Below are 13,204 nucleotides of genomic sequence, written 5' to 3'. Positions count from 1 at the left end.
TGTAGATGAAGGCTGTCTGTATACTGATGCTCTCAGTCGCTAATGAGCCTATGCTGCGTTTTCATACCACTGCAATCATTGCATTTCTAGACTAGGTGAGGGAGACATTTCATTTCAAGGCTGTTCTTCTTTTGTTCCCCGCCATCAAGCTGCAAGACTGATTACGCTTTCAGTTGCCTTTCCCAATCAGAATCGGTGACTGTAACAAGAAGAGAGAGGTGGAGAGAGGGAGCCTGTGTTGGAGATTCACAGAAAGGGACAAGAGGAGCAATGAGATTCAGGGTCAGCTCTTTCTCCCCCCCTCCTTTTTCACCGACATCTGACATGATCTTGTTTTGGAGATGTTCGCTGGGGGTGAAAAGCAGAGAGAGAGGCTTATGTTCTTCCTGCCATACAAAGAGCCAGAGTAAGACTGGCTGAAGGAAAAAAAAATGCACGCTATCTGGACTTGTCAGGTAATTATTCTGAGATGGGCGCACAAAGCCAGGGAGCGTACCGAGCTGTGGGCTTCAGAGCCATGATGCTGAGAACAGCCGCTGGAGAAACCCTGACAGTGCAACACATGCAGTAGGTGGCAGAAGAACCGCCATGGGTTATAATGGCAGCCTGATCCTCAGAAACAGGAGTGAGCTTGGCTTCTATCAGGCTGGGGCACTGGAAATTAGGAACGTGTCTCATTCTCAAGTCCTGTGGAGCAACCGCAGCAGCAGCAGCGATGGGCTGAGCTACAGACATTTCACCACCAGCATTCAAGTTATTATATTCATTGGTTCTCTTCTGGGTAAGTTCACGATCCCACTACTATATGTGATGGCTATCAGACACTGTATGGTACTTATCACAGGACAGGTATACACTGCCATGTTTTCATGTGTATATCTATTATTCTATCTCATCCATCTCCTATTGAAAGCCTTCACTATGGATAGGCAGATCTGATAATCAGATAGGAGATACGCCCATTCTTCATTCAATCTCAGATTACGAGGTGTCACACTAACTTTGCTCTTAAATCGTTGTGATAATGCACATGTGTAGCGAATGAAGTAGTCAATTGTTAGTTGAAGATCTGAACAATCAAATAATTAGCGGTATGGAGAATCCAGCCGGCTGGAAGATCTCTGAGATTATTCCCACACTGTTTTCTGGTCCAACTAGGTTCCATACACCACCCAACTACTGCTAGAAGTGCTCCCATTGGTCACTGTGGTAATGCAGCTTGTTTCTGTAACTGGATTCACTGCAGTCAGTGGTAATATGTGCTTAAATGGTACAATTTTGATGCAACTGTTCTACAGTCTTTTTATCCTAACAATCCTATAAAATTACATGGCTATCTGTTTTCAAGGCGAAGTTCCATTGCCGCTATTATGCATTTAGGATTACACTAACCTTTGTTATGAGTTCAACTTTGGGTCATCTACTATCAGACAAAGTAATTTCATGCCATACATTGCTCTTGCCAGACTGGTTTTGATTTGATGGCCTTTTGTCCCCAGTTGTCCCCATATTACCTCACCTACCACTGTGCCTGCCTTCCTGAGTACGGGTCCATATTACATTTTAAGCTTGTAAATACATGTTGTCTTTGCTTAGCTTCCCCCCTAACAACATTGCAATACAAACATAATTTACAGCAGGGAAGAATTATGGCAAATGCAACAAATGATGCTGATATAAGAAAAATAAACCTAAATCAGACCTTTACATTTCCCGAGCATGTAAACGTTGTGTTACCATAATCTGCTCCATCAGTTGTTTCTAATGCATTCACTTACCTCCCAACTTTATGAGATGAGAAAGAGGGACACATTCCAGCACAATGTATTTAGGCACTGGACATACTCCTGCCACACCAACCCAGTTAGGCAGACTCATTTGTATGTAAAAAATGATTGGTTAAATGCAGAATTGTTATTTTTTTCACCATTGATTTTCCATTATGCTGGCTCTTTGAAAAATCAAACAAGATAATTAAGAGGTAAGATGAAGGGTTTTTTTAAATTAATAAATGTTTATTAAGGTTTTCAAATAGCTTACACAGGACAAACAATAAGATAAAGGTTTTAGTGCAGAATAACATGTTTAAATTAGGTAAATACATTTTTTTTATACATGTCTGTACATCAGACCAAATAGAGGGACAACTGAGGAGGTAAGAGGGACAGAGGGATTTGGTTGCAAATGAGGGACAGTCCCTCTAAATGAGGTACAGTTGGGAGGTATGCAACCTAAAGAGTGTTGTTACTGATATGCAAATTGTGACTTTTTTGTCATTGGTCAACAGCTAAACTTTGCAAAAAAGTTAATATTTTGCAGTGGTTTCTGTAAACATTGGCAAAGGGAAGACTTGCTTTAAAGAAATTCAGTCTAGTTGTCACCAAGATATTGTGTTAAATGCAGAAACAATTAAAATCAATAAACAATAAAAACGTCCTTTCTATGTAAAGGGAGAGCTGTGCATATCCAAATTCACTACCTAAAACCCTACAAAACTGTGTCCATGCCTACTGCCTCCAAAACTGCAAGTTTATACATAGCATAGCTCATGGAGGAGCCAAACAGCTAAAGCTCCTATTGCTTTACAGTAAATACACTTTTTCCTAGTAGCTGTAATAACATTGTAATAGCCAGGAGGCGGGTACTGGTTAATTAGAAAGCTAAAGACCCTTAGGACTCTAAGACTCTTGGGACATAGGTTATAGGAGATATGGTATACTGACAGGAAGGCTAGGTAGTAAAATCAGAGGCCAAAAGTTCCAGCCAGATATCAGACCAGGGACAACAGTACAGAGAGGGTACAGACATCATACCTATGCAGGAATTCAGGAGGGGATTATGGTCTAGATCATTTTTTCTGCTCAGGGCAGGGGTAAGAAACCTCGGCGCTCCAGCTGTGATGAAACTACAAATCCCATGAGGCATTGCAAGACTCTGATAGCTACAGGCATGACTCCTGGAATTACCACTTGACAAATCCCTCCTGTACCTGAGCATGTGGTGGTATTAAAGACAGGACTATACACAAGCACAAATAAATGAGAACAAACATTAGACTTCTGTACTGACACAGAAAGCAGGCATATTTGGAATGACAGACAGATACCAGGAAGGAATTACAGAGTAAGGCAAGCCATACTCAAGCCAATCACTCTCAATGCTAGACAGCCTGGATGGAGGAATCTCCTGTGCTGGCTATTGTATCTAGTCTGTCAGCACCCACAGAGGTCTGAATACATGAATATGGATGTAGTCACTATTCGAGCGATAATTTTCCATCTGGTCCATTCCATTTTTCAGTCAGAGTTTGTCGAACTTGGTGGTGAGATAGGCCACCCACAGCTCGAATTTGGGTTGATTCATCAGTAATTATACTTGCAAGGTAATTCCACAGTTACTACCTTTCTTAGGGTAGCAACAATAAGGGCTCAAGCCAACAAGCATTATCAAATGCTGCTTTTTCTATTTTAAATTCCATAACAATGTGTTTAACAAGAAAAGGCTGTGTTTTTGTGTTTTACATGCTTTGCATGCAGTTTAAATGCACCTCAGTAGGACATGGTGCGTCCAAAGAAATGCAAAGCAGGTAAAATACAGCCTCTGTGCTGCCTTGTGTACTGCCTAGTTAAAGTCAATGGATTTTGTTGATAAAAGCTAATAGCTGATGAAAAAATAAAAAAAAGCTTTGGCTGCAATATTCGCCTTAAATCCATAGCTGTCCTTCAAAGCATTTCCTTTTTTTTTTAACCTCTAGATGTATTCAGTCTGACTGCCAACATCATTCAACTCACCTCCTCTGCACCCCACCCTGTGTTTGAACAGTGAAAATAGAAGCAGTATAGTTTTAAAGTATAATTAAAGTCTTTCATTTTGGGGCCTATATCTACTGCTAGCAAGCAGTATATATAGGCCCCATGATTAAAAAAAAATTAAAAATAGGCAAATACCTTACAACTTACCTGTTCTAGTGCCGCTCACTCATGGCTGAAGCACTCACGGCCCCCGAATAGTTGTGAAGCAGGAAGTGTGTGGGCGCATGCGCAGTAGAGCGGAGGGGGAGAAAACACAATGACAGTGAATGGACGCAGCCGGGAGCGCGCACGCTGGACAGACTTCGTGGGACACAAAGAGTCTGCGGTGGAACAGAGACTGGCACCAACGCTGGTGGGACTGTCACAAACGAGTGGAAGGAAGAAGATGATTGGATCAAGAGGCATCAAATAGGGTGAGTGCTTACAGCAGCATTTAGGTGGGAGAGCGTTTAATGTCAATTTAAATTTATCTCTCTGTCACTGATTTCTTCACCTATCAGCATGCTTCTTGTCAGCACATGAGTTGAGTGGCTACTTGTGCTACTTTTTCCTCTCTCACTCTAGCCATGCTGTACAAGGACAGCAAGAGACTGATACCAGGTCAAATTCAGATACTTAGATTGCCTGACTAAACCAAAAAATACATATATTAATGAATATTAATACCTAAAACTGGTGGAGAAAAGATTTAACCACAAAGGGCGTAGGGGCTTCTTTTCAGTCAGAGCTATTAAAATCTGGAATTCGCAGCCACGAGCAGTGGTATCAGCTGAGAGTACTGAGTCATTCAAAAAGTATTTAGTTACCTTCCTCAGAGACCATAACATACAGGGGTACAGGTGCTTTTAAAAACAAGATCACACAGGGACCCGTATACACGCATACACATGCACAATCACATACACACGCACAATAGGTTGAACTTGATGGACCTGTGTCTTTCAACCTCAAATACTATGTTACTATGTAATATAGAGCTGTATAGAGCTGCATGGTATCAGCCTCTTGCAGTCCCTGTACAGCAGATCTCAAAACAGAGAAGGGAGAAGCAGCATAAGGAGCCAATAAGTTGGGCTGCAGTGCAAGGATCATGCTGATAGGAGGATAGATCACAGTGACAGAGAGATGAGCTCATCCGTCTGCTGCTTCTTTTTTCGATATTCACTCCGAAGGTTAGACTGGGGAGGAGACCTGTAAGTGAACTACAGCAGAAAAATATTACATCTCCTCCCCTGCTAGACAGGGCTATGCTTCCATCTACATTGAACACAAAAAAAAGTATTATCATCAAGTGATCAAACTTTATCCAGTCCTTATATCAAGTGATGTGCCCCTTTTATCCACATGGACGTCACCTGTTTAGCCACATCCCTGGAAGCATTGATCACTATACATTGGGTTCGCCTTTGCTATTTGTGAAGGAACTTAGTACCACCGCATACAGACTTTATAAGCAGACTTCAGTATAGATGTATTAAAAGAGCATTTAGGTATACAAGCCCAGATCCCCCTCCAATCCTCCTAATCCAAGGTTTCAGACAATGTAGGCAAGTTTTCGTTCCAGTTACCTATATAGAACAGGGGAGAGAGAGTAGAATTCAAAGAAGAGTACAAGTGAGAAATGAGACCAGTTGAGCCTGGGGAATGTAAGCAAACATGTTCAAAATGATGTCTTACTCATGAGAGAAGTGATCTTCTGTCTGCCTGTCAGTTGCAGGTAGCAAAAAAAATTATTCTGATGAGGGTATAGCATGACATTCCCTCAGTGTTTTCCATTCTGGAAATCTGCAATAGGAGAGAAAATGGTGTACAAGCAAAAAATGGTGGGTAGTCCACCAACTAAAGGATTCTGGTTGGTCTTCACCCCGGGGGGAATAAAGGATTGTGCATGATAGGTAAAAGGGGGAGAAACTGGGATCTTAGCTTAGGGGAGGAACATACTAAATCCCACATGTTCAAGCTGTGACGCATCAGGGGACTTAGTGCTGTCCATCAGGCTGATTGCTGGAGCCTTAGTAAAGAAGAAATCGGGATTTGGTCACAGTTGGGCAACTCCAAAAAAAAACACAAAAGGGTATCACGCGTGGTGGGACGCAAAGAAAGTTGGTTAATCTAAGCTGCCCCCCCTGTAGTCTATGAGTATACAGTATCATACGAGGGATACAAGGTCTCTTATTCATCCAAATAGGTCGGAAATAGGTTTTTATTCTGTTTAGCGCGGCTCCGCTGTAACACAGCTGCGTCCCCTTCCATGTGGGTTGTAAAGGGCATGGGATGGGGGGGTCGGTGATGTGCCCGTGTGGTCAATTCGCCCCTGGTTGGATAATTTAACTGTGTCATACCAACATTTTCGATGGCATTTGCTCCTTGTTTCTCCCAGTAACACATCTAGAGGAAACATGTCAGTATTAAGAACGTTTATTCCTATAATCTGTATTGTGAGTGAACAAAAGGCTCAAAAGTAAGACTTGTAGACATATCATTAACAACATTACCCCTGAGTAAGGGGACACCACCTTTTTGATACCAGTACACTCCTGGCAATTTGGTAGATTCTCCCCCTTGATCTTAACATTCGACCATGTACTAATTATATCAGGGATATAATAAATAGTATCTTTCATCATTAACATCATTCTTTTTTACATCGTTAGGATTATATTTTCTAAATATTCTTGTACCTCTGATGAACGGAATTGGTTCGGCCCCTAAAATACATTACTGTTAAATAAACAGTAAAATACACTTAAAATACATTGGCTGTTTTTTGCCCATTGAGGGAAGCCTTGCTGTTTGAGGGCAACCTTGCCAGAGATATTCAGCTCACTTAAATTTTTTCTCTTCTTGACAGCATGAAAGAGTTTTTAAAACCCAGCACTTCTTTATTATATGTGCTTTTGGGATTACTACTATCAGATTCTCAGTTGGAGGGATTTCTTAACCTTCAGTCTGATAAAATGTTGTCCTCACAATGCCAGAACCTCTTAGCTTTTTATTGTTGTTTGTTTCCCTATTGTAGATTTTCCAACACTTTCTCAAGGTAAAAGGTTGTCCCCAGAACAGAAAGTGAGGGAAAATCTCCCTAACAGAGCCTTGGATAGTAGTAAACCTGACAGAGCCTCTACTCCTTCTCAACTCTATCAAAACTAAAAAAAAGATAGTTATGGGTATAGATACATTCTAATTGTTGTAGAATAAAGCACTTTGCATGTTGCTCTTTACGGTGGAGAAATATAGTCTGGATCTAGTTAGAAAGAGGGCGTTCCCTTTTCTCTAGCGATTTCAGACTCTTGTCCATGGCAGAAGTATTTAGAAACTGTTTTTCCTTTTTGCATCTAGGAAGAGGTACCGTCCACAGATCACATTTCACAAGGTAACTGGAACATGGAGCATGGAACTCCTCCTCAATCTGTGTGCCCCAGGTGTCCAAGTACTGTTGCAGTGAAACGTTTGCAGTACAGCAGAAATCTAGAGAGATGCTCATTCTTCTCAGAACAGCTCTCAACACATTTAGCTCTCAACTGTCAAAATATCTGAACAATCTGATTGGATGCAGGCATTGTTCAGGTATTTTGAGAGCAAGTGGGGACGACTTGCAAGATAACGAAGCTTGACCCAGTGAGAGATTTCTCCATCCACACAGTTTAGCATAGATGGAGGAATCTGTTGCACTTTTTCCATCTGACCATGGAAAATCTGCAGATAATCTATAGGTGTATGGCCAGCTTTAGACAGCCACGCGTGTTACAATTTAAATACACAATCTTTTTTCATTAACTATGTAGTGTAAGAGCTTATCTGATTGGATATAATGGACACAATTTTATAGTTAGGCCCTTTCATCTATCAGTTGTTGGCAATTCTAAAGGAGATTGTACAATCAGAGTGTTCTGTAATGTGAGCTGGTTTAAATTTAGAGACTTGTTCCCAAGAAAGGATTGATTAGATTTGAAATGCATAGAAAATTTTACATGAGCAGGCTCACATAAGATGCAAATTTGCATGTGATTGTATAAAAGTTGGTCCAACATATTATCAACTTCTTGTAATAGTTTTATTATTTTATTTCGGGTTTATGATATTATGGGTTATTCATATTAGTAGTCGAACAACCCGATTTTTAAGTTCATGCCCCGCTCTATTGTGGTGCAGATTAGTAGAATGCAAAAAACAAAAATGGTGTGAAAAATGGTTATAGCATTTTTTTTTTACACACAAACACACTTGTAATCTAAGGGCTAGTTCACACCAGCCAGAGTGCGTTCCGGCCCGCATCGCGGGCGGCTCATTTTGTTGTGGGGCGGGAGGTGGCGTGGCGGTGCATTTTAATGGCACCGTAGCCACGCCCTCCGACAGCAATGCGATCGGCCTCATGGGAATGCGTGGCACATCAATGTCTGCGTTCAGGTCCGGTCCGGTCAGAAAAAATAGTGGTTGCGGCATTTTTTTTGACTGGACCAGACTGGACCGCATGCGTTGATGTGCCTTGCGTTCCCGTGCGGCCAATCGCATTCTGGCCAGAGGGCATGGCTATAGTGCCATTGAGTTCAATGCACCACCACTCCCCACAACAAAGTGAGCCGACCGCAATGCGATCCATTGCGTTCCAGCCTGAATCGGGCCGGAACGCACTGTGGCCGGTGTGAACTAGCCCTTATCTACAGTGAACCTTCTTTTTTAGTTTTGGATAGAGTGGGAAAGGATTAAAACTAGAGGTGCACTGAAGTGGAAATGTCAGACCTAAACCGAAAGTAAAAGATTTGTCAGGCAGAAACCGAAAATTATTATTTTTCAAACCTTTTTAAAACATTTTTTTAAATATTTTATTTTTATTTTTTAATTTATTTATTTATTTTTTCTTTACTGTTGGGGGCTCTTTGGAAACATCAGGGGTCTAAACAGACCCCTAATATTTCCCTTTTGAAGTAGAAAAAGACATTGAGTGCTCAATCTCTTTCTGCAGCCCCTGTTATGAATGAACAGGAAGCCTCTATACTCCTGTCCATTCATTGATTGAGGATATAGTTACTATGTTATATACGAGTTACTATGTCCACAATCATGAATAAACAGGAGGTGATGTACAGCACTTCCAATTCATCCATAATTGGGGACACGGTAAACATACTATGTTCTCAATTATTTACAAACCCTCAACGATCAGCGGATCGTTGAGTGCTTGTACTCCACTCTCCATCCTGACTCGCTGTCACAGGAGGATGAGTGGGCGGTGCATGGAGGAGAGCTCAGCCACCTGTGACACGCCTTACAGCTGTCTCCTCCTCCACACCGCTCTCCTGTAAGTGAACAATAGCAAAAATGGTCCGCCCACCTGAGGTGAAAAAGGGGAGGCTGTGCGCGGCAGCAAAAAGGTTAAATCATATGAATAAATTATGAACACCCTGAGTTGTGTTATATGGTTTGAGTCAGCCCCTGTAACTGTCTCTTTTGTTGGACAGCTTGGCCTGGAAATGGAAATGTAACAAACATACTGGCATGATCCACAAGTAATAAAACTATATTACTTCCCTTCTATACTATTTGTTCCTCCTGCAAAACTTCTCAGTCTGAAAAATGTCACCATTCCATATGGAAAGGGTATTTGTAGGCAGATACATTCACAGATAAAATGCCTAAGTGTGAATTGGCTTACCTGCCCAAAAAAAAAATGTAGCCCATTTTCTAATTCAATCATCCCTGTCAGACATCACAGCCATGTCCTGATCCCTGTTCTATACTAAATGTAAAGAGGAACGTCACCCATACCTTTGAAATGACAACAAATACACCTATAGAATTGTTTAGTAATGGCAATCTGCAAACAGATGCTCCTAGATAATTGCAGGTTTATTATTCTTTGCATACCTTATATATTTTTTCCTCCTCATTCTTCTCACAGTGGCCATTTTTACTAAGGGCAGACTCATATATCTCTCTTTACTTCCTGAAACTCTGGTACATGTGACCAGGACATGTGACCATGCAGGAAGGAAAAGGCCTTTCCCTGAGATCTTGTGAGATTACAGATGAGCTTTCCCACCAATGTTCAGCTGATGTAACCTTTCCAGGATGCAACGCTTGGGCATATTACATCACTAATTCCTAAGAAGGACCAGGAAGTGGAAAAACAGTAATTGTGAATAAAAGAAAAATCTGTTTGTTTAACTAATAAATGTAAGATGATTTCATATCAGCATGCAGAGCTGCATGCTGAGGTGATTTATAGTGAAAGGGGGTAAAGCTCTGCATTAATGGTATTCTGCATGGTCATACGGTAGTTCCAAGTTATGTTATTCCATTTATTAACAGAGAGTTCCAGAATTCTCATCCCCTTAAGCTGGCCATACACCTTACAACCATCGCAAGACGTTTGTCTTGCGATGGTTGTAAGGTAATTAAAAAACATACGATCTGCCCATCTTGGACAGGCAGATTGTACTTGCGATCATCGCAAGCCCGCCCCGCTGAGGGGCGGGTTTCCGATGACTGCAATGCTGAACAGGCAGTGTGCGCTTGCGCACAACGGCCCGTGCGGCATTTGTCGTACGATTCTCGGCGGGTTTTCGAGCCTGCTCGAATCGGCAGGTGTATGGGCACCTTTAGGTCTCGTTCACACCTAGGCGTATTGCATGTGCGCGACCGTCGCACGTTTTTTTACCGCGATTCGCGGTAAAAAAGTTGCGCGACCGTCGCGCGTTTCCGAAGGCTACTTGGCTGTATCCCAATGGAAACGCGCAACAAAACGGCCCAAAGTAGTACCTGTACCTTTTCAGGCGTGGGCCGTTTCGTAGCGCGTTAGGGACGGGCGGAAATACGCCAAGGTGGGAACGAGACCATTGAATACAATGGGATTTATATTTTTGAGCGTTTTGTAGAGCGTTCGTCGAGCGTAGAACGCGCTACAAAATGTTCAGGTGTGAACGAGGGCTTACTCTTGTAATCAGATCACCACTACTCCCAGAAGTCTGCTCAAAGCTGGTGGTGAAATCAGCTTTTTATTTAGGTGATTACACAACAAAGTATCCTCAGGTGAGTTGCTCCCAAAAAAAACATTTACAAGGTGCACCAATACCACAGTGCTGCTAGGTGTGAGATCAGCACAAGCATTTGTATAAGGTCATTTGTGCATGGACGGCTGCTGTGAGACAAAACAACATTACATAAGAGTCCTTGTTTATTGTGTCACAAACAGCAGGACATTATGGATGTGGTATAGTTCTGTTCTCTTATGACTCAGATATACTGCTGAATGGGGTTCAGAAGTGTAATTGCTACAAGATACACTAAAGGAAAAAGGCTTCAAACTATACATAGAAGCAGGGGGATGTGTGAAAGGACATGGTTACCACAGCAACCAAGCCGGGGATAGTGGCAGACTCAGGGGAAAGGAGTGCTAGGCAAGAGCCAGAATGTATTTTTAGCTGCCGGAATACACAATAATTAGACCAAACTGGCAGGTTATATTTAGAATTGGATCGGTATTAATGGATGATCAGAGCTAAAACAGAAAGGAAGTGGAAATGTTGTTTATTGAATAATATTTATTATAGTGGAGCTCAAGACCTTTTACACAGGGTTCTGCTTCTGATATTTATAGCAATGTTAATGTTCTGAAGTGTAACTCCTATATCTGGGAGAAAAAACACTAAAAATGTTCATGTATGTGTTCTATTTTTTATATCAAATGGCCAGTCTGCCCCCCCCCCAAGTTCTCACTGCACTGGAATATGTATGCCACAAAGCCACCTGGAGATGTCTCCATACTCTCCTGTGTTAGCTAGGCAGACACTGATCACTGAGGGCAACCGACATGCGGCAGGTTGACCACACTGATTGACAAGCTCTGCACTGACCTTATTCCTCCGTCAAACCTTCTCAGTCTGGAAAAAATCCAGCTAAATTTACAGTTGAAATACATAAGTGTGAATTGCCTTACATGCCAAGAAAAGAAAATCGGCCGCTTTTCTAATTTTCTAATTCAGTCATCCCTGTCAGACAGCACAGCCAGTCTGACCACTCTCTTCTCTGCTGAACTTAAAACTCTTCAGCGTGGTCAAGGATCACCCTAGCCTGTGATTATGTAGTGAGGGACCAGTAACACAGATAGTATCAACCCTCTGCTTTCCCTTCCCATCAACCAAATCCCTATATACTATGCAGTGAATGGCTAACAATGCTGCCCCTTACTTGTAGGGCAGCAAGGGTTAATAGCTCATTTTGGTCTAGGGCTGAAAGTTATACTCACCCGATCTTCCAAGCTGGCCAGCGGTGACGGCGGTCCCTGCAGTCTCTCTCCTCCTCTGCTGCAGCAATGGTGTTTTTTTCGCCATCCTCATGTCCTATACACTGTATAGAATGTGATGACTCAGGGACCGGCAGCAGAGGGGGAGAGAAGCTCCAGGGACTGGTCTAAGAGCAAGTTGGCCCCAAGGACCAGGTTAGTATAACTTTTTGTAGCCCCACTACAAGGGTTAATAAAAAATGTACCTGGAGTTCTTCTTTAACAGCTTGAAGACCAGGTGTTTAGACCCCCTTCCTGGCCAGGTCATTTTTCAGTATTCAGCGCTGCGGTACTTTGACTGACGTTTATTCCGTCATGTAACGCTGTACTGAAATTAATTTAATACCATTTTTTGGGGACAGATAGAGCTTTCTTTTGGTGGTATTTAATCACCACTGGGGGTTTTATTTTTTACTATATTCAGGAGAAATTACTGAGAATTTTGAAAAAAAAAAAGTTTTTTTTTACATTATGTTATAAAACAACTAATATTACCCACTTTTTTGGTAAAATATAAAAGATCGGGTTACGTCGGGTAAATAGACACCAAACATGTCAGGCTTAAAAATTGCGCGCACTCGCGAAATCGGAAAATAATAACATACCCAAAATTGGCCATAAGCGACGCTTTAAAAGCTTTTACAGCTCATCAGTTTAGTGTTATCAGTCGATTGATGACCCCAGAATTATCGCTCTCATTCCGACGCTCGCGGCGATATGTAACATGTGCGGCGTGATGGGCGCAATTGTCGTTTTCGCAGGTATGCGCACCTGACGCATGTTTACATGCGTGTATGTAGGGGTGGGGACTTTAAAAAAAAAAAAAAACATTTTTTTATGTGTAACTTTAAAAAAATTTGGGGGGAAACTTTAAATTTTTTTCCTATTTTTTATTTTTTTTCACTTAACTTTATTGCTATCACAGAGGGGGCTGAGAAACCCCTCTATGTGATAGCAAAAGAGGTGACAGGTCCTCTTTATGGAGACATCAGGGGTCTCCAAGACCCCTAATGTCACCTAGGACCCCCCTGAAGAAGCTGATGAAGCAGAGATCTGCTTCATCAGCTTCTCTCCAGCATCTGAAGCTGGAGAGTGACACAAGAATGCGGAA

General features: G+C 41.9%; 1 protein-coding gene across 1 annotated transcript in view; it reads left to right on the top strand.

Annotated features, from left to right (window-relative positions):
* The first annotated feature begins 208 nt into the window (after positions 1-208).
* The window catches only part of GPR176 (G protein-coupled receptor 176), a 38,650-nt gene continuing 25,654 nt past the window's right edge, over positions 209-13,204 (top strand). Inside the window, exon 1 of the mRNA XM_018565092.1 lies at positions 209-781. Coding sequence (XP_018420594.1) covers positions 589-781 — 193 coding nt within the window. The 5' untranslated portion in view covers positions 209-588. The remainder of the gene's footprint in view (positions 782-13,204) is intronic.

This window comes from Nanorana parkeri, unplaced genomic scaffold, assembly GCF_000935625.1.
Source record: "Nanorana parkeri isolate BGI_ZX_2015 unplaced genomic scaffold, ASM93562v1 scaffold812, whole genome shotgun sequence".
In the NCBI taxonomy this organism is placed as follows: Eukaryota; Metazoa; Chordata; class Amphibia; order Anura; family Dicroglossidae; genus Nanorana; species Nanorana parkeri.
The sequence above is the reverse complement of the archived record's forward strand: the minus strand, read 5'-3'. Positions and strand labels throughout refer to the sequence as shown.